Raw genomic sequence first — 23,728 nt, 5'->3', positions numbered from 1 at the left:
GTTCAGCCTTCAGGGGAAAGAAGGACTTTGTGCAATCAGTTATACCCTTCACACTTCCCTCTTTTCCTAGTGGAACTAGACTCAGACAGTCAGTACTGATGATGTTTTAAAAAGACAGGGAGCCATTGGAGAAGGTCCAGTGGAGACAAACATAATTTGGGGCCTGGAGCTTCTCTCTTATGACAGACTGTGGGACCTGGGCCTATTCAGTCCAGAAAAGACTGAGAGGGGATCTCATCAATACATCCAAATATTTCAAAGGCAGGTGACAAGAAGATGATGCCAGATTCTTTTCAGTGGTGCCCAATGACAGGATGAGAAGCAATGGCTGTAAACTAAAACACAAGGACTTTCACCTCAGCATGAGGAAGAATTTCTTTATGTTGAAGTTTGCAGAGCACAGGAATAGGCTGCCCAGGGAGGTTGTGGAGTTTCCGTCTCCAGAGATATTAAAATCCTACCTCAATGCATTCTACTCTAGGTGATCCTGCCTTGGCAGGGAGGGTTGGACTAGATGGTCTCCAGAGATCCTTTCCAACCCTAACAATTCTGTGATTCTGTGTGATCCTATAATCCAGTCTACTGGCCAAATACCAAGAAAAGACAAATTTGAGACAAATTGTTTTTGTCTATGGCAATCTGTAAATTTTGCATGCTGTAATCAACTTTATGTGCTCCACCATTTGGCAGTTTAGGCCAGTGGAAAGATGGGCCACACCTGGACAGGTCTGCTTTTTGCTGTTCTGGGTACTAAACTTAGCTAAAGTCAGTGATAAAACTCAGCAACACTTTCTAAACTCAGAGAAGGCTTTTCTGAGACCAGTGGAAAAGGCACAGCTATCACTGCACACCAGGAAAATTAAAGCCTTCCAGACTCCTTCTTTTTGGGATAAAGGCATAAGAAGTTCTTTCCCAGGCCAGTACAGCACCTGCCAATGCCAGCAGTGCCAGGCTGCACTGGTAGGAGGAAAGGCAGTTGTCAGAGAGCATGTGAACCTGCCTGTGCTGCATGTCTTGTCCCCTGTGCCCCCAGGACATACACTGCTTCATTAGGGTGGTCTGACACCCCTGTTCCTTGCAGTATCTTTTCCAGAGGCTTTTTCCTTTGGTGCAGCTTGATCCTATCAGCCTCCAGTGTCCCAACTCACCAATTTACCACTGTTTTTACCCAGTGAAATGTGCTTCACTGAGCAGAGTTGCCCTAGCTGACTGCACAGCCGTGCCTCTCGCAGGCTCTGCATCCACCACCCGGTGGAGTTGCAGCTCTGGAGAGAAGTGCCCCATGGCAGATGGCACTTGCTGGTTCCGTCTAGCCCACGAGCTGTCCCTCTCTGCTTGCTTGCCTTCCGTGTGCGTCATCACCCCGGTGAATCACTTTCTTCCCGAAACCCGTCTGAAACGCCCTATATTGTTGTTGTTGTTGATATTTTTCCCGCGGCTGCAGCTGACGTCCCCCGCCCCGCTGCTCTCCCGCTCCGCCGCCGCGTCCCCGCCGCTGTCCCGGGGCCCCGCCCCGCCGGCACCGCCGCAGACCGGCCCGGCAGGAAGCGCGGGGCGGCGGCCACCGCAGGTATTGCCGGCGGGGCTGTTCCCGCGGGGCTGCCGCGCCGCCATTCCGCCCCCCCCGCAAAATCCCCTCTCGGCGAGCGGCTCGGATGCCCCCCCGCCGCAGCCGGGCGCTGGTACGAGCGGCGCCAGGCTCAGGCCAGCCCCGTGCCAGGCTCCGGCCGCCGGCGCTGGTGCCCCGCGCGGCGCAGCTGGGCTGGGAGGCGCCTCTGCGGCGCTGCGGGAGGCGCGGGGAGTGGCCGTGGGGGCTGCCTTGCGCTGGTCGCAGCTCCGGAAAGGTTTTTGTAGGGTCCACCCTGATCCGTTTTCATTGGTGAGTCAGTGTCGGGGCAGCTTTCGGCTAAATATATCTTAACTGGACCGAAGAAAACCTGAGACAAACGCTGCTTTTCTGTTGCTGTTGGATTTGTTGGAGGCTGTGGGTACCTGCTTGGTTGTGCTTGCAGCAATAGCTCTGTGCCAGGAGACGGTGACTTCCAGGAGCTCCTCATTACTTCCCTTAAGGAGGTGAGGTCTTATCTAGAGATCTTTGAATGCAGCTCTGACATGATTCCTTCTAACTTGTTTCTTGAACCTAATGCTTACTAAATAACCTAAATTAAATTACATAAAGTGCTTGCTTGGTCCTGTTCACGGTGTGGACCCATGGACCATCACGCTGGCAAGAAGTAGAAGCGTGATGGAATCTGCAGGGCATAGAGAAGATACTTACACTGGTGCTGACATAAAAGCCTCAGCGTCTATTTGGGAAAGTTGGAAGTGTTCATTCCTCCTGATGATATTTCCTTTATGACAAGCAAAACTAGCTTGGAAATGAAGTTTTTTTGTGTGTTTCAGAGGTGTAGTTGAGGCAACACCTTCTGAAGGAGTGGTTGTTGGTGTTTGTGAATGTGTTCACAACCCTGATCCACAGCGTATGGGAGTGAACTAAAAGAATTTAAGTAGCTTTTCACAAAGAGTGAACATTATTGATAGGTGTCTGTAAAGCTAATGTGGGAACAGGAGGGGGCAGCAATAAACATGTTGGGGCTTAGCCAGTGCTAGGATGCATAAACCTTCTTTCAGTCATGAGGACAAGTTGTTCCTAAGAGCCGAGGAAAAAGATCAGCTTGGGAAACATCTCAGTGTGCTTCATTGTATTATCTCACTGACATGTTGCCATACAGCTGGATGTTGGGTTGAATAGTTTTGTGTCTGCAGTTGGATTCACACTAACTTAACACTGCAGCAATTTATTTGCTGGCATATTTGCTTCAGCTATGTTAGTGTCTGGAACTGAAGTTTCAAAAAATGCAAGAAGTTATTTATAGATACTTTGCCGGAGTGTTGTTAGCTTTGTTTATACAGGAGCTGTGGGTATCTGCCACTCTGAGCAAAAAATCACATCTGTCATGTGGTTAAGCACCTGAAAAAGTGCTTGGAGACATGGCAAAATTGCCATCCTTGCATAAGGAAAAATTTACCTGAATGGGGGCCTGTGTAGCTAGCTACAGCTTTTATGTCTGAGAGATAAGTTGAACTTGAGATTTACAAAGATCTCCTCCAGCCTGAATTTTATCTTTTTCTTTTACACTTCTGGGACCCAGGTGGTTACTTTGGTCACTAAGGCAACCAAGTCTCTTTTGCAATGCCACAGAATTACTTTCTCTGGTGCATAATTCATCACATGAATCCCTTCTACTGGATGAAGAACTAACACGTAACATGCAGGCATTTTAACAACTATAGTCAGCTGACACAAATTATTCATAAAGATGCTGCATAATGCTGCATTTTTCTCCAGATGCCATGGTTTAAATATTAGTTGAACATTCAGTGAAAATACCAGGACACACTTACCTGCAATTCCTTGACCTGACTATGTGCCTACCTGCAGATCTTGTTATCTTGCCATGTTTTCTTCAGCTGTTCCTTAATATTAAGTACTGAATGCCCTGGTTATTGCTATGGATTTGGTATGCCCTTATGTATGTACTTATTTTTCTCACAAGAGATTAAAGTACTGTTTCTTGACTGCTAGTCCAGCTTAATTTAGGAATGAAAAAGGGAGAAAACAGTTATTAGAGGTCATTGGAGCAGAGGAGGGCAGGGAGCAATGACCAAAAGTAGAGTTGGAGACCTTGGCTGGGTAGTTTGAAAGCTAGGAAGTGTTTTTTTGTCGTGTGACAGACCTGAACTTATTCCTTCCTTTTTTTGTTGTCTGCAGGTTCTGTAACAGTGATGATATAATTGGGATTGGCTTATTTACCTAGAGAGTATCCTGTTTCAATCTATTTCCTTAAAGAGATGAAGAAAGGGCTAGAAAGCGGAACATGTATGCTTGCTGCTCCAGGCAGTTTAGTGGAGTCAGATCCAGACACTAACAGCAGCAATGGAACCTCAGCAAGAGAGAAAGACATGCTTCCTTCTCCCAGAGAACTGGAAAATGTACCGGTGAAAACCAGCACAGAAACATCCAGAAAAAAACTCTGTGGTTATTTAAACAAGTTGGGCATCAAGGGGCCAATCAAGACCTGGAAGTCTCGCTGGTTCTTTTACGATGAAAACAAATGTCGCTTACTGTACTACAGAACTGCCCAGGACATTAATCCTTTGGGGTCTATTGATCTCTCCAGCGCCAGCTTTGACTGCAAAATGGAGAATGGGGAAGGAGTTTTTGAGATCAGAACACCAAGCAGAGCTTTTACTTTGAAGGTAATGAAAAATTCTCAGTCAGGATAGACATATTTGTAGCTCAGGTATCTTTTAGTTTGAGTTTGAGTCCTTGTAGCTTAGATTGCTACCACTTGGACCTCAATTACTTGTGTTGTTTTGGCAAGTCTGGGACTCCTTACCTGTGACATGGCTGTTGTTTAATAGTAGGAATAAAAGTGGAACTGTGTGCCAAATTAAAGTAATTGAGGAGTCCTGCAGTCCATATGTCATTTACAGAACAGAAATTAACTCTTCTGTCTAAAATAGTTGTTCCAGGAGGATTCTTTGGTAGACTTTTATTTCTGTGTAAGTAATTGTTAAAAAGCTCTGGGGAGGCTTCCTGTCTAAAACAGTTGAGAAATTTCTGCTTAGTCTTTGACCATAATAAACCAAACCACATTTAAAATTAGGTCAGTGGTCCACTGAGATTCTACCCCTTAAGGCCATACTAAAAATTTCCTCTGTTCTCCCAAATCAGTGTTAGGACCAGAGGATACAGGTACAGCAGATACAGCTACGGATAGGCTTGATACAGCTACGGATAGGCTTGATAAAGCTGACCTTTTTTCCTGCTGACTTGTTCAGGAAAGTGGTGGTCATCTCCTCAGGCTGTGTCTTGTGTTGATGAGATGATTACCCTCCCTTTCCTGTTTTGTTAGGCAATCAGCAAACAAGCAATGATGTACTGGCTGCAGCAGCTGCAAATGAGACGTTGGGAATTTTGCAACACTCAGAGCAGATTTCCTGTGGGCAGCTCCCAGCTTGTGAATGAACCTCTGGCTGGAAGAACAAGTAGGTGTTGCACATGTTAGCCTTTCTTTTGCTTTCAGCCCCCTGGTGATGAATGGTGTTCCTCATCTGGAAATGGCAGAAGTTTTGGTCAGGCTTTTAAATGCAGGTGCCAGCTATCAGTACTTGGCCAATGTTTGACACTTCTGCCTTATTATGTATAAAAGTGAGAAAGCTGCCTCCTAATCCACAGCATATGTTTGGGGATTTTCAGGTGTCTTGTGATCATCTTGATTTTCCTCACACGTGTGAAATGTACATATTTAATGTATCACTCCTATAAGGCCTCTGAAATTTCAAGCAAGGAAAGTTTTTTCCAGCAGTGGGCTTAAGATGCCCATTCCTAGAAATGGTAGTAGACAGGTCAGTGGATCAGGGGAGGGCACAATCAGGGTATCCACCTGTTCAGTAATGACTAGATGCACATTTTGTTTGAAACAAATAATCCCCTCCCTAGTTAGTGTCTGCTCTGAAAGGTTCTGGCATCTTGCTACAGCAGGCAAAAATTTGGTAACAAACTGTTCTTGCAGAGTGTTATCTGCACATTAAAACTATCAAATGTGGTTTGGCATGTGGGAAGAGAACAGCAAAATTCTCCTTCCTTATACCTTTGGGCCATTAAAGTTTGATTGTTTAATGTTAGTCATGCTCATATATATGGTTGAAATCACTTGATTGTCCTTGAGTAGATCATTCTGTTTGTACATGGAAACTTATGTAATTTAACCTAAAATTAAGGAAGCCTACCCCACTGTCCTTGACCACTTGAACATGTAATGTGTATCTGTTGTATAAGCTGTTGTGGCTGTCAGGTTACATGAAGGACCCAAAGTCCAATGGAATTCTGTCTTGCTTATTTGCTTTTGTGTCCTGTTTTGTTTTTACATTTGTAGATGTAGTTGACAATGAAGACTTTCTGCCTCTTGTGAAAACACCAACAGAAGCAGTGGGTTTAAAGGCAGCATCTTTGCCTGCACCCCAAACATCTACTGCTTTGCAGAACATCTCCCTTAAGCACCCTTGGACAGAGATACAGTAAGTGCATGAAGAGAACTGCAGTGCAGTTGACATGCTGGCCGGCCACTGTGTGCCTTCTTTGCCTGTCATGTATTGTGTGAAATGGGACTCTTGCCTAGGTGGGAGAACTGTGAAGCACCTTTTCAGAGGCTAGTCCAGGCCAAAGTAAACTTCCTGCAGGTGGGTCTTTCACATCCCCCTGTTCTGATGCATTTCACATAATCTAGTTCTCTTAGCAAAGATCCTGGTAGCAGACCTAGGACTTGACTAAGTTTTCTTCAATGTAGTCAGTGCTTTTCATGCCTAGTATGACACACCTGCACAGCGATCTTGGAAGAGCACATGATCAGCTTCAGCTGTACTCAGTAGGTACATAGAAGCTCATTAGCTCTTTCCAGTAGTTTCAAAGGACCTTGAATGTAGTGTGTTCTCCAAAGCAGGAACTCCAGGGAAAAGGCGCTTGAGCCTGTAATGTGGCCTGACTGCACAACTTGCTCTTGCTTGCTGAGTTTCAAGGGTCTTAGTATTCCTACTGCCTGCTTCTGTTGCAATGGATAGCCCCATCAGGTTAAAAGTTACTAGTCTGGGGCAGTTACAGTTTCACAAAGGCAACTTCATCAGTATCTCTTTAAGTGTTTCCTAGTCACTAATTTTCACATAATAAAAAATGAGTAAGTGGCCGTAGGTGTAGTAGGCAGCCAGGCACCTGCCAAATATTGTTGGTGTGGAAGTTGCCTGTAGTTTTTTTACCACCACTGCTGCAGCTACAATCTGATGCTTATATGAAGAAAGATCCTCCATGAGACCGGTGTTTCATGTTAGCAGCTTCATCTACAGTCAGGAAAACAGCAGACACTGAGTCTTTTATAGATCTCAAGAGACTTGTTTTGTTTTAGCTGAAGGACAGCACAGGACGAGAAGGAAAAAACCTGTATGCATACTTTATGGTATAGGTTTTACACAAACTACTTGTACATTTGTAGTTCCTCAAGGTCAGCTGTTCTATTTTTCAGGCTATGCATTCTTTCCTACTTGCATTGATTAAAAATAACACAAACATATCCTTGGTCCCTGCTCCCGTGTGGTGCTTTTACTCAAACATGAGCTTAGGTAACAATTGTCTCAGCTTCAAGTTGTATTGCTCCCCTTGTTCAGTAAACATTTCTCCAGGCTCTATCACTATCAGGCTGGGTCTTCATGAGCATAGCACACCTGGATCCCTGAGCTGCTATAGACTCATGGAGAAAATAGTGCAGCATTAGATAGGGAAAAGTAGGAAAATTGCATTGGATGAGTAGTAACTACAGACTACAGGGACTGAAGGTCTGCTAGTGTTACACACCAGTATGTTCTCCAAGGTCAGCAATGTCTGTTCTTCTGCTCTGGAGCCTTACAGTAGCAAGGCAAAAGGATAATGTTATCTAAATGGCAGCTTCATTTAGAGTTAGGAAAGCAGCAAAGACTGAGTCTTTTATAGATCTCAAAACAAGGGACTTGTTTTCTGTTTTAGCTGAAGGACAGCGCATGAGGAGAAGAAATAGACTTGTATGCATGTTTTCTGGTACAGGTTTTACACAAACTACTCGTACCTTTGTAGTTCCCCATGATTCTATCAAGTCATGTCTTAGTGCTTCTGGCAATATCTGATAGCAGCAGTTGTAACAAACTGTTCCTGCGTGTGACTGCAGTTTTTTATTCCTGAAACTCTTTCCTACATTTTAGTTTATGACTTTGTAAATAACCTTTGGCAAGGTTATTTATTAAATGTTCAGAGCACAGGACCTGTGGCTACTTCAAATGTGATAATTTGTCCCAGTTCTGGCTGTGTTGTAGGTAACTGATCTTCTCTTGGCAGCCTTTCTTGGTACCTGGGGATTTCTGCAGTGAACTAAGGATAGGGATGGATGAAGGAAGTGAAGGGGAGAGGGAAGGATGTGGTTGGTTTACTGTTGCCTTTGATTCTCTCTTTGATCTGATGTATAGGGCTCAAGTGCATGGGGAAAGATTATCTGATTTGACGTTGCTGTGCTGTACCGATTCTGTGGCATTTTCCTGGTTTACACTGGTTACAACCTTGCTCTCCTCAAATCCACCAATTCTATAAAGAGTTAATTTTCTCAGCACATGAAGGAGATAAGTTTTGGGAGGAGAGGCGAGAAGTAAGAGGAGATAAGGGATTGTATAATTTGAATATGCACTGGCTGGCTTCAGTGATCATGACTTCTGTTCACTAGGCTGTCTTGATCTCTTCTTGTTTCAGAAACACTGTCTACAATATTTGTGGCTCCAAGCAGCTCTGGGGGAGCAATGGGAATGTCTTTAGCTTTGATGAATTCCAAGAGCATCCTGAGAATGTGGATGAGGAGCAAGAGGCAGAAGGCGCAGGTGATTGTTACTGAGCTGTGTCAGCTGACTGAGATGCCTTCTAGCAGGAATGCAAGTGAGATGGTAACAAGTTTTCAAGGGATATGAAACCTCGGTTACATTGTCTCAAGTCTCTTCCTGTGTTGTTGCCACAAGACTGACTCTCTTGGCTCTGCTTCAGGTTCCATCTATCTCCTACCTCTGGAATTTTCTGCAGAAGCCAAAAAAAACCCCAAAAAACCCCCACCAAATCAACCCCAAACAAATAAAATCCACCAGATTTATTTCTTTGAGATAGAAGTATAATTGCTGCACAGCCACAAGCTAAGCGTGGCAGCTCTACTGGATGCATACCTTTCCATGGTGGTAACTTCCATTTCCTGTGGGCCAGATTCATTTGCAGGGTGCAAGGGGGGTTAACAGGTACCATAAACCATCACAGCTTTGTTTATTGTGCGCATATCAGTGTCTGATCCCTACAGGTTTGGATCCAATCCTGTGGGTCAATTTTCCGTGTCCTGTATGTCAGCCTTCTCTGTGGAACTGTTGAGTCCCCACAGCAAGACTTCTACTATGGGAGTCCATAGTAGAGGAGCAATTCTGTCTAAATTAAATGTATCTCCCCTCAGTTAAAGAAGGGACCCTGGAAGATGGGAGGATGGGGCCCAGGCTGAACTGGATTAGGAAGGCCAGGTGGATGAACAGTGGATTCCCAGGCTCTGAAGAATTGTTGAGGGAGAAGAACTCAGTGGATAAAGTGAATGTCCTTCAGCAACAGATTCTGACGCTGACAGAGGAAGTCAAGTCACAGAAGGTGAGTGTGGTAAAGAGACTATTTCTAAGGGTCAGGGCCCTGAGGCTGGGCTCAGGGACTCCCTTACACATTGGTGTGATAGAAGCACTGAGAAGTGCTCATCAGTTAGTAACTGGAGACCAGTTGAAGCTCCTGGTGTTACCACCTTGTGTGTGCCTAAGTGTGCCCAGTGCAAAAGAAGACCTTCAGTTCTTTCTAGGAAGTGCAGTAGGTGTAAGAGCGAGGTAAAACAAATTCAAGTGTACTCCGCTGTTATCTTTCTTCTGCATCTCTGTTGCTTGATAAGTTCAGTCCTGAATGGGTACTGTGACACTGGTGAGAACTGCCAGGTGGAGTCATGATGTTAACCCCAGATCATTCTTTTGAACAGTGACCCACCTTTAAAGTATGATTTAACTATAAGAAATCAGGGCATGGGTCACTGTAAGGGCTGTCTCTCATGAATGAAACTGTTCTTCAAAGCATGGAGCAATGCCAGGCTCTCTGCTAATGATGCTGGTAGCTCTTCCAGCCAAAGAGGCAGGAGAGCCAAGTCCCATGTTGGGCAGTCAGTTGCATCGCTGATTTGCTTTCTTAAGTGTCTGAGATGGCAGAGCCTGAATCAGCAATGTGTTGTGGGGCAAGGTTTCATGCCTTCATGCAGGATAGAGTGAGGGAGGACTCTTTCAGAAGGAAGGTTAAAATGGATACTGCAGTTTCATTCTGGTAGCACAGGTAGTTGCAGACTGCATTATTTCCCTCCCATTTTACCACTCTGCTGACCAGATCTCCATGTTCTGTGCTGGGGCTCCCAGGAATGACTGTAGGAAAGCCAGAATTCAGACAGCCAATCCACATCAAGTCATCTGTGAACTGCCGCAGAGACCTTTCAGGCTGTCCTGGTTCAAGGCAAATTTGGGAGAGAACTCCCAAAGGGCTCCTCTAGGAAAGCAGATTCAATCAGCCCCTCCCACCCCAACTGGTCCAGGAGAAAATACCTCCTTGGAGAAAAGTGGAAAAAACCTGTTTATTGAACAATAAAACCAAAACAATATTAAAAAATAAAACCCCTTACTGCTCCAAAAGAGATGACAAAATGAGAAAGTCCTTCCCTGGGTTGCAGCTCAGCTCACTCAGTCTCTGGTCAGTCCCTCGGGCGCTGGAAATGTCGCAGGCCAGGCCCGGCCCGGTGGGTGCCAGGTGCAGCTGCTGATGCTCTGCTGGGTGTCCAGTCCAGAGCAGGTTTAAACAGCTCCAAAGAAAAGGGAAGAAACCCCACAGTCCAGGGAACTTCTTTGCCTCAGCTAGCTAAAACTAACTAAAACAAAGGAGAGCTCTGTCCCGCTGTCTGTCCATCCGCAGACAACAACAGTCCAGTGGAGGGGCGAGTGCAGTGTCTGAAAACAAACTCTACACTTCTTCTCTCCCCATTTCACTCTCTGGAACAAGTCTTAAAGGTAATAAAAAATTATTATTCAGCATAAACAGAGCAGATGACTGGGGATAAAAGCATCATATAGTCAACCTAGGACACAGGCCCAGCTCTGGGAGCAGAACATCTCACAATGGTGTCACTGTGGATTCAAGATTTCTGCTTTTTTTTTTTTTCCTTCTGAAAGGAGGCAATTTCAAGATATTTCACTGTTGGGTCTGTGCTGTCCATAATGCCATTGCCCTGGACAGCACAGTGATGTAATGGTTTTGCATTCCCTTTCCAGGAACTAGTCAAACTTCTCCACAAAGCTCTGGAGGCAGCCCAGCAGGAGAAGCGAGTATCTAACATGTATCTCACTGCAACAGAAGACAAGGACAGGCTGGAGCTGGTGCGCCACAAAGTGAGACAAATTGCAGATCTGACCAGTCGACTGGAAGCTCTTGAACAAGAAAAGAAGGAACTGGAGCAGATACTGACTTTGAGAGACAGCCATATCCAGGAGCTCAAGGAACATGTGCAGCTTCTGATGGAGAAAAACCATGCCAAACAAGAAGTCATCATGACCTTGACAGAACAGATGGCCCGAGAGCTCTCTGACCCCCTGCAAGAAGCCAACACTATCACTGTAGAGACATTGTATAAGCAGCAGGAGGAGATTGAGCATCTGAAGGTGAGTGAGATGGCACAGGTCTTTTGGGTCCATTTTTATGCCGTCAGGTTCAGTGGGGGATGTTCATTGCCGTAAGCACAGAATATACTTCTGCTGGTTGCTCCATCCCTCTCCAAATGAGAGGAAGGCTGGAAGAGGCTCACCTGGTGCCAATAGGGTCCTAAAAAGCATCTGGGTCAGTTTCAGATTCAGCCTAGAGCCTGTTTTGTTTGACTTTCTGTTATCATTCAGTGTCTGTCACTTTATTTTCTTTCTTTTGTTTCACAGCTGCAGCCTGACTTGCTGCCTTCACTTAATTTGTTGTTCTATGTTTCTGTCTTGCAGTTTCCCAGTACATCTTGGTTCTTTCAGATGCAGGCTGTTGTATGTGCACAGCTGTAATTATAGGTTAGTGTGAGGTGGAGAATTGCCAAAAGAGCCACTTTCTGTGGAGAGTGTTCATTTTTCCTGCCAGGCATGGGGCTGAGATTTGTTTCATATAAAAAAAAAAAAAAAGATACCAACCAAAATTAAACCAATCAATCAAAAAAAACCACATATATTCTTAATCTGAAGGGAATCTCTGGCTTTATATGGTCTGCAGCTCTCCAGTGTTTTTAAGTATATATATACATTTAGCATTTTCAGGTGTCTTGTTGATGCAAGACAGTATTGTGCCTTGATTTCCTTTGTAGGTAATATTTGTACTAGGGACTCCTGTCTACTCCTCTGTGGGATCTCAGCACCTCAGGACTGATGTGCAGAGTGACCGAGACAACCCCTGGGGGGCTCGGGAGTCCTGGAATGTTGCCAGAAGTGTCTGGTGACAGGACTTTGATCCTGCACAGGAGACAACACCTGTATGAGGATAGAAGGATTTCACTGGGGTAAATGGTGAAGGGATAAGTTAATTAGAATGTGAAACACAGGGTTTAGGATTTCTGTACAGGGGGGTCTAAAGAAGTAAGATGGAGGAATTGGGGCGTGTCCTGTCCTTCTTCTTCTTCTTCTTGGCCTCCATCTTCTGTGGTGATGTTGGCACTTTGGGATTGGTTATTACTAAAAGTGCACTGGTTAATAAGGGCAAAAGGTATTGGGGAAAATTGATAAATATTGTATACGTAATTTTGAGTATAAAGATAAGTGACCGCCCCGGGGGCTCTCAGTGTGCTCATGGCTGGCTTGCTGTGCAGACCTCTGTTGGGCTGAGAGAAAATCTTTTAGATAAACAACTAATAAACACCGAGACCGAGAAAAAACCTGAAGCCTCTTCTCGTCCTTTGAAGCGTGGGCTGTCCAAGGCCACCCTGGGCCTTTCCAGGTCATTAAAACAGCCGAGAAACCGACACTCCTCAGAACACAGAATTTTTGAGATATTTTATTGTCATTAACTTAATCTGATGTCCCTGAAATGTGAAGGATTTTAAGTCCCTCAAGATCTCTCTTGTGTCACTGTTTTGCTTCATGACAGGATGATATTGATGCATACAAAACCCAGAACCAGTTTCTCAATTCTGAGATCCACCAGGTTACTCGACTCTGGACAAGTGTTGCTGAAAATGAAAAAGCTCTCCTGATGAAGGTAAGGCCAAGTGACCTTTTTTCTTGGTGTGAGCTGTTACTAATTTATTTTCAAAGTTTCTCTTCCATCGCACCAGAATAGATTTTGATCCACAAGGAATAAGCTTTCTTGTGTTATTTTTTTAGTGTGACCTGTTTACTGCTTTGTATTGTTCCCAAATTAGACATGATAATTTTAATTCTTCAACAGAAGTAAAATACCTGTGAAGATTAGTCTTAAAGGTGCTGAAGCTTAACCCAAATTTCTGCATTTCAGCTATACAAATAAAAAAGCAACCCTGTGTAGACAATCAGAAAAATTTCCTGAGAGCTGACAGATCGAGTCCTGACTCCATCTAGTCTTGGTTTCTTTGCTGGACTTGACATTACTAGGTGGCAGCATGGTGAAGTCCTGCAGTTAGACCAGAGTTCTTATGTTTTCCTAAGTTGTATTTTTATTTCTAGCTTTATAAGTGTGAAAAATCTGGTTACTCTCAGACTTGTCTAATCCTATTTTCTGATTCTGAATGACTCTCAAGGCTGGGGCTGTGTGCCAGCATTTGTTTTGTGGGTTTGCCTAGGATTTACTTCCCTGGGTTTTAAGGTATTGTTGTGAATGAGTGTCTTAGATTGCTTAAAGAATCACTGGTAAAGGTTAGGCATAGCAGGTTCAATATTGAAGTGAAAGCATGGCAAAGCTCATTGCCAAGATTCACTCTACTACTTACTAGATGGTTAAAGCACAGAAAGATAAAATAGTACTAACCTAAAAATCAGTTAAAAATCTATGTGGAAGCTGGGGATGGAAACGGGTAAGGATGGGAAAGCTTTAGCATAAAAGGAATGAGGGTGGCCCTCCCACTGAGCCACAAGGTTCAGTGTGGGCTCCTGTGCAAAACTTAGCTCTGGACTTGAACAATAGTTTGGGCCTAAAGATTTTAATGCACTTAAAGTTAGCCACACTTAAACAATGGCTGAATTTAAACAATTTACAAAAGATTGTATGGAATTTACTGCAATCACAACAGTAGCTCATTTATAGGCCTAACTTACTAACCTAAAATACTTGAGAATCTAAGATTCTAGGTACATTTTCTGAAACGTATTCACACAGACCTAGAGTACGTACAAGGCACTTGTGAAAATTCTCCCTCGAGCTCAGTGAAGTGCTCGTGTCAAATGTCTGCATCTTCTCAGCAGGCCAAAGGGACAAGTGGGGGCATGGGCCCAGGCTTTGTCATCATTGTTTGGCACTGGTGCTCCACAGCAAACCTGAGAATTCTCTGGCTCTGAGAGGCCCCACTCAGAGACTCAGAGGGAGGTTGGTGATCACAGCACACTGTGGTCCAGAAGAGCTCAGAGGGTCTCACTTGAGACCACTGTTTATACGTTCATAAGAGAATTGCCTTTGGTCATAGTAATTTACTATCCTGGCTGCAATTGGTAACTTTTGAAAATTTGATGACAAAAATGTTCCTCCACTTGAGTTTGCAAGAAAGATAAGTTTCCAGTGGTGTTTGTTAAAAACCAAAGCTCATTAGCACCAATTCCTGGGAGCAGGCAATATTTCTGAGAAGCACAAGAGCTTAGCCCAGGTGCTGTTCATCAAAACTGAGGCCTAACAAGCATTTCTGAGATCATAATATGGCCTTAGGGCCACGTGATGGGAGAGTGTGCCATGACAGGTATGTTCTCACAGTCATGACTTCTGGGACAGGGCAAAAACCTGCTTCTGGAGTGTTATTGCCATTCTTAGGTCTGTTTGCTTTCTAGTTCTTTGAAACCCTGCCTTCCTCCTAACTTACTGCCCTTTCATCCTGACACTGCCATAACCTTCAAAAAGGAAGTTATCACATGAGCCTAGGAGGCTCTGTGAGGTAAAATACTGACTAAAGTGGTAGTATGAAAGAAACCATGCTGCTTTCTGTCCCCTCTATATGCAACGTAATTCTCTCTGTTTTATTCTTGTTTCCAACTTTTGCATCCCACTGAACAGGAGTCTTCACTGAGCTTCCTGTGAGACACTGGGTGAGTCTTGTCACCTATGTGGCCTCAGTTCCCCACTTGCAGAGTGCATTAATAATCCTTAGTCATTTTTTTGCTTTCTGTGAGCAGGACTAAGGTGGTGACAGGTACTGTCCTGCTGTTTGATCTCAGTTGGGTTTCCTATGCATGAGAAATGATGTGTACCAGTGCCATGGGACTGGGGATGCTGAGGGGCATGTGGTCACCTAGTCTGTGGTGCTACCATGTATCTTGAAAATGCTGTACTTATAGCTCAGTCTCTGGAGTGGTATGTTTTATCAGGACACAGCTCAATGTGGTGTAGAGAACTTGTCTGAGGATGAGGGGAAAAGACAGCAGAGAACTCAGATGCAGAGCTGGCTCTTTGACTGTGTCCTCAGTTGAGCTGGTGGGGTGTGGCCATCTACTGACGCAATGCAGTAGTTAAAGTAGGTGATGATGTAGTAGGTCTCCCACTCAAGCAATTTCTGTTGCATGCTAGCTCCTGCAGCTTGTGCTTGTTCATAGACCGTGGTGATTCATTCACGGCTGCAATTCCACTGATTGTGGAAAACTACTATATGTGTTTCCTGGGGCTTTGCTCTGCAGAAGTCTTTACTTTATGTGCAGACCAGCCCAGCAGAGAGCAGTGGCAACACAGGAAGGGCTACCACTGAGCGAGCTCTTTCCTTCTTGTTTCTCCAACAGTGTGCCTGCCTGCAAGCAAGAAACTGCCAGATGGAGAGCAAATACTTGACAGTCTTGAGAAAGCTGCAGGAGGCTGTGCCTGGCCTGCCCAGCTCGCACGCTGAATTGGTGAAGAACCTCATCCAGGAAGCTCTCCAGTGGGATGTGAAGGAAGAAGCAGAAGAAGGTTTTAACTTGAACCCTGTAAGGTAGGAGTTGAGAGCATGGGGATATTCACAGCTTTGTAGAAGCCTGTCTGCAAAGGGAAGTGTGCAGGCAAGATACATCTAACAACATCCTGTAGCAGGGCCTACATTTGTGTCTATGCCTTCCTGCACAGTGGGGGCCCCTGTTCTGTAGCAGTTCCCGTTTTATCTGTTTGGTCAGTCTCACAGGTTCTCCATGTAGCTTTGGAGATTATGTCACCCTTGAGCTGAGAATGACACAAGAACAGATGAGAAACCCAATTGCAAAAGGAGAAAAAGAAGCTTTATTACAAAGGATTTTTCAGTTTATATAGACCGATACAATATATTCTACTTGATTGGCTAGTTACACATCATTCTTGAGAAGAATAGGAAAGCAAAGTGGAAAAAACACCACCTGCAGATTGTTTATACTAACAAGTTATCACATCCCTACAATTCCTTAAAATTCTCACAAACCACTGTGAGAAACAATTGCTGTTTCTCTCTCCCTGACTGGGCTGGCATCCACAAGAGGAGAACCCCCTAGGTCTCTTTATCAAGAATATGATGATACCTTATAAGTTTCCCACCTTGTGGACAGATGGTGCACAAACCTTGACAAGCTGTACTATCTGTAGTCTTGGCGTGCTCTGATCAGTAAGAGATTTTCATTTTTACAAGGAGACACCAGACGGAACTGTGGATCTCTGTACTTTGATCTCATGCCCCAAAGCCTTTCCAGTCATCTCCTACAGAACTGTCTCTGCACTGGGACAGGGTAGGGAGAAGGTATACAGGGTGAGCTCAGTATTTCTTTAGGGGCTGATGAGGGGTCTGATGAGGTTGGTCTGCAGCTCAGAGCAAAGTTACACTTGAGTTGGTGTGTGTATGCCAGTGCTGCAGGTTCTCATTTGTCTTTAAGGCTCTGAGGTAGGCAGTCACATGCAGAGAAGTGAAGAAGTACTGTTACAAATGAGTGTTGGAGATCACTTTAAAAAAATCCCTAGCAAGAGTATCAGAAAAACCCAATATTAAGTGACAGCACAACCAAGTGAAGTTGAGGCCTAAGGAGCATTTCTCAGATCTCAGTGCAGCCTGGAAAGGCAGGGGGGTAGGGTGTGCCCACCCACAAGTACTTGTGCTCCGGTATGGGTGACGTGAGCCTGGCAGCAGGCTGTATCTGGAATGTAAGTGTAAGTGTCCTTGACACAGGTACCAGCACTGTCATTTGAACTAAACACTGCCTTGTGTCCCTCCAGTGAGTATGATGAGTATGGGTTTATGACTGTACCTGACTATGAAATTGAGGACTGGAAACTCCTGGCCAAAATTCAAGCCCTTGAGATAAAGTCCAACAAACTGCGGAGCCAGGAAATAGTGGAGAAGCCCCTCCGTGACAGATGGAACAGCATTGGCGAGCTGAACCCCTGTGCAGAGCTGAAGAGTCTGATCCGAAGCGGCATCCCGGTGGAGCACCGGCAGCGGGTGTGGCGGTGGATGGTCAGCCGGCACTGCAGCCCAGCGCCTGGCCACTACCAGCGGCTGCTGGAGCAGAGCAGGAGCACCGAGCACCCGGCCTGCCGCCAGATTGAGCTTGACCTGCCCCGCACACTGACCAACAACAAGCATTTCTCCTCTCCCACCTCCCAGCTCATCCCCAGGCTCCGGAGGGTGTTATTGGCATTCTCCTGGCACAATCCTGCCATTGGATACTGCCAGGGACTGAACAGGTATGCTGCTTCTTCATGAGATGGCACTGAAAAGGTGTGGACACATACTCTAGGCTGTGATTCCAGCAGCCTCAGGCTCTTGCCTCTCTACAGTTCTGTCCTAGCTGTAGGTATTTAATTGCAGAATTCTGCATTTGGTGACTTATTTTTCATCCAGTGTTGTAACTGGGTTCCAAAAAGCAGCAGGATGCACTTGCATGGCATCTCTATAGTTACAGAATGGGAAAGAACAGCTATAGGAGGAGGAGTGAAGTAGTCCCAGAATAACACCGCAAGGCTGGGGCTGAATTTTTAAGTAATAATGTAAGGTAGTAAAGCAGAACACCACCCTGGTGATTCCCTTTTTTGCTGAGAACATTTGGAGGAAATGTTGGGAAGTGTTAACATGCAAGGGAGTTGCAGCAAATGACGCAAAGAGAGACTGAGGAAACCATGGTTGTTCTGTCTGGAAAAGAGAAGATTCAGAGAATATAAAAGTTTCTTTCACTTCCCAAAGAAGGCTACAGGAAAGATGAACCTAAATTTCCTAGAATTGTGCTGCCAGTAGAAAAGGCAGTAGGTGTTAGCTGTAAGAAGGGAAATTCTAGTTGGACCTTTTTACATGAGGGAGATGTGCATAAGCTATTTATTCCTAATGATGTTTGGATGATCCTCAGAAAGACGATAACAGCTTTCCTCCAGAGAGCCCTTAATAAAAGACATCATCTTTCTAGTCTGTCTAAAAGGCAGTAAGTCACAGCTGAAGGAAGTCAGGGCTGTAAAGAATGTGTGGAGAGATTAAGCATATCACATAATATCAAGTACCTCTGTGTGACCTCTTTCTTGTATTGAAATAGCCTAAATCAGCACACTACTAATTTCAGCAGATCTACAGAATATTCCATTAGCTGGGAAATCTCTCTTTGTCAAATCAGTTCCATATGTTCTGACAGAGCCACATGGGAAAGAAGATCACATGCTTGTGGTTCCTTCAGAAACAAATCACTTGCCTCTGTGTGGCTTTCTTGCCACATTTGATATTTTGGATACTGATGGAACTGGAGACATGGAAAAAGACCTCTTGTATTCTTCAATTCCTGTGTTGATAACTCCTCCCGCAGTACTGAATACTCTCACCATGTCTTGTCTATCACAGATTGGCAGCTGTTGCTCTTTTGGTCCTAGAAGATGAGGAAAGTGCTTTCTGGTGTCTAGTTTATATTGTGGAGAACCTAATGCCGGCAGATTACTACAGTGAAACACTAATAACATCACAGGTGAGCTGAGCACCCTCACATCTGCTTGGACTCTCATACAGTGATGTGAAGTAAAGATTTAAAAGTGAGTAGTCAACCTGCTGTGTGTTTGATTTCTCACAGGATAGTGATAGCACCTTACAATCCCTTCCATTGCAGAGGCATTGGAGACTTGAGAGTACAAAATTGTTACATTCACACAGAGCAGCAAAATTAGTCACCAGCTCTAGGAAATGAGGTAATAAAATGAAATCACATAAGTCAGAAGGAAAGTGCCCCATTAATTGCACAGTTACTTATTTTAAAGAAGTTTTAATAGAGTAGAAGCAGCAAATTCTGGTATGTATAGACTGAATATGAGGAAGGGACCACTTTGCAGCCCTCCAGTGTTTGAAGCTGCACTCTTTGGTGTTCCATGTACATGTGGATGAAAATGCTGAGATTTTTATATTCACATTATTTGCCTCAGTTCATGATCAAGCATAGGGTTAGTTCTCACTGTGGGGCTCTCTGCACATCAGAAAAGATTCTGGCCTTTTGATATCAGCTGTTGTGCTGCAAATAGCTTATCCACCTGATTCAAAGTCACTGGATTTCAAAGTTTTCAGTGTGTCTTGTGTCAGATATACTTGGTCTTCCCAGGCAGACTGAGATAAGCTAACTCTCATATAATTCAATGGAATTGTAATTGTGTGCCCATACCACCCACACCCATCAGTGCCTGGTCTGGTAAACCTTACTTGGTGTCTCTATTACGTGTGGTCCTTTCAGAGAAAAAAAGGTTTGTTTTTATCTGTGGGCCCACAATAGAGGAGGCTTCAAGAGTCAGTAGTTGAGAGTGACTGATACCAGTGAATTTGTTGACTAACATTTACTGGGACAGTGGTGTGGTGATGGAGAGGCCAACTCACAGACTGGGGAAAAAGTTATATCACTTTGAAGACAGCAAAATGTCTCTCCAGAGGAGGCTGTGTTAGCTGTGGGATTTAATAGACAGCACTCAATACTGAACAAGTAGAGACTGACAGGGAAAATATGACAGACTGAAGAGGCTTGCCTACATTTGGTGAGAAAACACTGTCAGCTGAAAGTCTTCTTTAGAAAGAATTTTTGACCTCATGGTTGGTATCTGAAAGTCTAGCCAAGACCCATGTAAAGAGGAACATCTAAGGTGATGCTTTGTGGGTTGGCTTGATAAAGTGAGTTGGCTGAAAAACTTAAAATTGCAACTTTTGAAGGCAAAGCTTATTACCTGTATAGTTTGTACCCCTGTGCCACAGCTAAGTGGGCTGATACAGCTGGGGCATTTGATATGATATGGCAGAGGGAAGCCCAGAACATGAGGGCTCTTTAGCACTTACCCTCCAGAAAGCATGGCTCTGCTGACATGAAACCTTTACAAACCCCATCAAGGATCTCACTGACTGCATTTCTGTGTTCTGGCTCATGCAACCAGAAGCAAAGCACAGACAGTACTCAGACCACAAAGAGAAGCTTAAGTGAGAAAATCAGGTTTCTCTTGCAAAGTCAGAGGTATTCAAGGTATTCAGTCTGTTGGGCCATGTAGAGTCATTCAGACCTGAGCAGGTTTTAATGCCTGTCATTCAATTGGATGCTCATGGTATCACAGAAAATCCCAGTAAGACCAATGCAGGAAGATTGTGTCAGATTTTCCTTGTTGACTTTGAGATTGGCAAGGAATATGACTTTGCTTGAGAAGAACGTGTATTTCTCTGCCTATATCTTGGCCTTGTTTCAGCTCCGTGCCTTGCTCTGGATGCCACATACAAGTACACCGCTCAGTGAGTTTGAAACAAAGGATGCTTTGCTCCTCCTAGGGTGTGGTTCACTATAAGGCAGCACCAGTGATGACCCTGACATGCAAGGGCCATTGTCCTGTTGCACCACTCCTCTCCTCTAACAGCAAGGCTGCTCTTGAATAAGACTTCATTGTTTTCTTTTTTGTCAATTTTAGGTAGATCAGAGAGTCTTCAAAGACTTCCTGTCCGAGAAGCTGCCTCGCCTCATGGCTCATTTTGAACAGTATCGCATTGATGTCTCACTCATCACCTTCAACTGGTTTCTGGTGGTCTTTGTGGACAGCCTGGTCAGCGACATCCTCCTGCGAGTGTGGGATGCCTTCTTGTATGAAGGAACTAAGGTGCAGCTCTCAGTTAGGCCTTCATTCCTCTGTACCACCTCTGTGGCATAGTGACAGGGTGATGGGCATACACATATGTCACAGATATGTGAGGTTGAACTGCTTTGGCCTATCCTGCCTGTTTGGTGGCATGCCTTGATGTCTCCAAGCCCCTGTTTTCTATGTACTTGCTGCTAGTAGGGAGACCTAGTCTCTGATTCTGTGCACTTGGTACTTTTTAGTGGATAGTTGTACTGCAAAACATCTCTCTGATAGGCCATGGTGTCTCCTACTCTGTGACACAACTAAAGTATTACAGATAAAGGGAGCATAAGATAGATGGTGTCTGAAAATGTGAGTCCTGCACTGTCCCTGTGCATAGGGAGAACTACAGAACCCTTGTGAAACCCCTGTGGGGTACTTTTGTAGAGCCTGGTATTCTCTGGGGTTGCAATTTAGCTAACAGATGGTCGTTCTCTTGAGATTAGCTCTGTACTCCTTTAGCCTGCCCTAGAACATACTATTGAGAGCAGGAGTAACCCTGGATCTAGTCTGTACTGCAGTGCTATGTGCCAAACACCATCTTTCTACAGGATGGCCTGGACCTTAAGTTACTTAAAACTTTATCTACTCAAATACCTTTTAACCCTCCAGGTCATTTTCCGCTATGCTCTTGCGATTTTTAAATACAATGAGGAGGAAATCCTAAGAATTCATGACAGTGTGGAGATCTACCAGTACCTACACTTCTTCACGAGGATGATCACAGACGGCAGGTAGGACTGAGTTGTAGACAAGCTTCCATTCTGTATTTGTACTTCCTTGCCTGTTGGGTCAGTTTAACAGGAGTTGTAACTAGTTTATTAAGAGAGACATAAATGCGTTGATAGGTCTATGGCATATGGATCTTTTTGACTTTCCCTTCATTGTATTATTTAAAATATTTTTGGCTCAAGCAAAGGCATGCTACAGCAGAGCAAGCCACAAAGTCTGTGTCAGTCTTCTTGTAGCAGCTGGTACTTGTGCTAGTGATTGTTGGATTTCTCTCAGCTGTAGTTGGGGTATTTGGGAACACAGCACAACCCATGACCTTGAATGGCAACATGTCTCTGAGATGAAGATTTCTGTGATCAGAAAAGCTCTACATCAGGAATATCCCTCCCTGACAGGCCATCAGAATTGGCATCTGATCCATTGTCTCCTAAATGATGGCTGCACACTGATATCTTAAAAGGTGGGATGGTATACGTGGATGTGAAGTACTGCTTGAGTTGGTGTTTGTGTGGGAAAGAATTCCTTTAAGACTCAGCTGTTTGGTGACTTAGCTCAGAGAGCTGAAGTCTGTGGCCCTACTCTTTAATATCCTGGAATGCTCCTGGTGTATCTGCTACCATGTGTTACCAGCCAGTAAATAAGTTGACCACAGCTGTCCTTTCTGTCGTAGGAAACTGATGAACATTGCCTTCAATGACTTAAACCCCTTCCCCATGAAACTGCTGAGGAACCGTCGGTCAATGCACAGAGAAGAGCTGGAGGCAGAGTTGTGTGAACTTCAACAGATCAAGGCAGCCTATGTGAAAGAGAGAGCAGAGCAGGTACCTCAGGACCTGGAGGAGGTTGTTAGTGAAGAGGAGGAAGAGAGCTAACGAAAAGAGTTTATCATCACTTCCCTCCCATACTGCAGAAGGTCACCAGTAGCAACTGTCAGTAAGAAATGGACCAGAGGGGGAAGTGTGGTCACAGGAGATCATCTGCCCCAATAAGCAAGGCTGTAGTTATGGGACCATATGAAGTCAGATTTATAATGGATTGGATGGTGTCTGAGGAGTTTAATCCTCTTCTTCATTCCTCCCCATTTAGCCCATCCTGTCCTGTGCAGTTCAGGATTACAGCTGAGGGTGCAGAAGAAATATCAGTTGTGGTGTCATGACAGGAACTGACATGATGCAAAAGATCTAGCAGGGTTTTTATACATTTTCTGATGGAGGCTTGAACGAGATCTTTACCTACAAGTAAAATCTCCAGAGATAATGAACCAAGAACACTCCGTTGTTACCTAAACACAATGCCAGATCCTGCTGCCCCACTTTCCTGCTGAGTGGTGTATCACTCCAGGTGTGCCTGCAGTGCTGGCACTGACAGCATGCAGCAGACCCTGCTACAAGGAGGCTCTGCTCTATGTTTTAGACTGACCTTGAATCCAAGTGGCTTATGCCTTCTTTAAATATCTGGTGGTTGATAACCCAACCCTTCAAGTTGTCAGTGCTTGTAGAGGAAGGAATGGGAGAAATTCATAGCCTACAGTATTCTCAGCCCCACGGGCTGTAGCCAAGATGACAGACTCTAGGGGAAGCGTTACCTATTCACCTGAGACACATGGTCCGCCTCACTGGACAAGTCAGCCAGTTTCAATGCATTATAGAAGACTGAGATGGGAGAGAGCTGTGGAGGCACCAGCCACACAGCAGAGAAGTAATCAAAGTGGAAGTGAAGTTTTGAGACGAGTGGATAGATCCCCCTGAAGGTCACCGAGAGCTGCACACATTAAAAGCGTGGGATGAGAAGAAAATGTTACTGGAAGCCTACTACAGTATCTCAAAAAAAATGAGTTCATTCTAAAAGTATGCCTTGTATATAGAGAAGTCTAAAAGGCAGGTTTTTCTCCACAGAAGATATTGCTAATCTAATTTATTTATACTCTTATGTTCACGAGTGCACACAGAATTTTGCTGTTGTTACAGATATTATCTTCTCAATCGAGACCATGAAAATTAAAAGCTTACTCACAATTTTGTTTCCTAGGGCTTTCTACAACAGCTTAAAAATCTTTCCTCCTGACTTGGCCTTATGTTTAATAATAAAGACATTTGAAACATG

General features: G+C 44.5%; 1 protein-coding gene across 4 annotated transcripts; it reads left to right on the top strand.

Annotated features, from left to right (window-relative positions):
• Window positions 1–1,818: 1,818 nt before the first annotated feature.
• On the top strand, window positions 1,819–23,728 carry TBC1D2 (TBC1 domain family member 2). 4 transcript variants are annotated; one of them, XM_058044040.1, is made up of 14 exons: window positions 1,819–1,879; window positions 3,851–4,260; window positions 4,920–5,052; window positions 5,943–6,084; window positions 8,327–8,451; window positions 9,060–9,244; window positions 10,942–11,328; window positions 12,779–12,889; window positions 15,580–15,767; window positions 17,006–17,476; window positions 18,612–18,732; window positions 20,687–20,872; window positions 21,506–21,627; window positions 22,296–23,728. In XM_058044040.1, the coding sequence occupies exons 2-14, from the start codon at window positions 3,853–3,855 to the stop codon at window positions 22,495–22,497; spliced, it is 2,781 nt and encodes a 926-aa protein (XP_057900023.1). In that variant the 5' UTR covers window positions 1,819–1,879; window positions 3,851–3,852; the 3' UTR covers window positions 22,498–23,728. The 4 variants fall into 4 exon arrangements, with proteins under 4 accessions (XP_057900023.1, XP_057900022.1, XP_057900021.1 ...); XM_058044039.1 differs by having other exon boundaries at window positions 1,823–2,073; XM_058044038.1 differs by having other exon boundaries at window positions 1,823–2,073; window positions 3,773–4,260.

This window comes from Melospiza georgiana, chromosome Z (assembly GCF_028018845.1).
Source record: "Melospiza georgiana isolate bMelGeo1 chromosome Z, bMelGeo1.pri, whole genome shotgun sequence".
Taxonomy (NCBI): domain Eukaryota; kingdom Metazoa; phylum Chordata; class Aves; order Passeriformes; family Passerellidae; genus Melospiza; species Melospiza georgiana.
This window is presented reverse-complemented; position numbering and strand designations above follow the sequence as displayed.

Bases quoted from the DNA above. Each gene is read 5' to 3' on its own strand.
- TBC1D2 (XM_058044040.1), top strand. From the start codon at position 3,853: ATGAAGAAAGGGCTAGAAAGCGGAACATGTATGCTTGCTGCTCCAGGC. The intron at 9,245-10,941 runs GTGAGTGTGGTA...TTCCCTTTCCAG, and splicing joins AGGAAGTCAAGTCACAGAAG to GAACTAGTCAAACTTCTCCA. The intron at 18,733-20,686 runs GTGAGCTGAGCA...TGTCAATTTTAG, and splicing joins AAACACTAATAACATCACAG to GTAGATCAGAGAGTCTTCAA.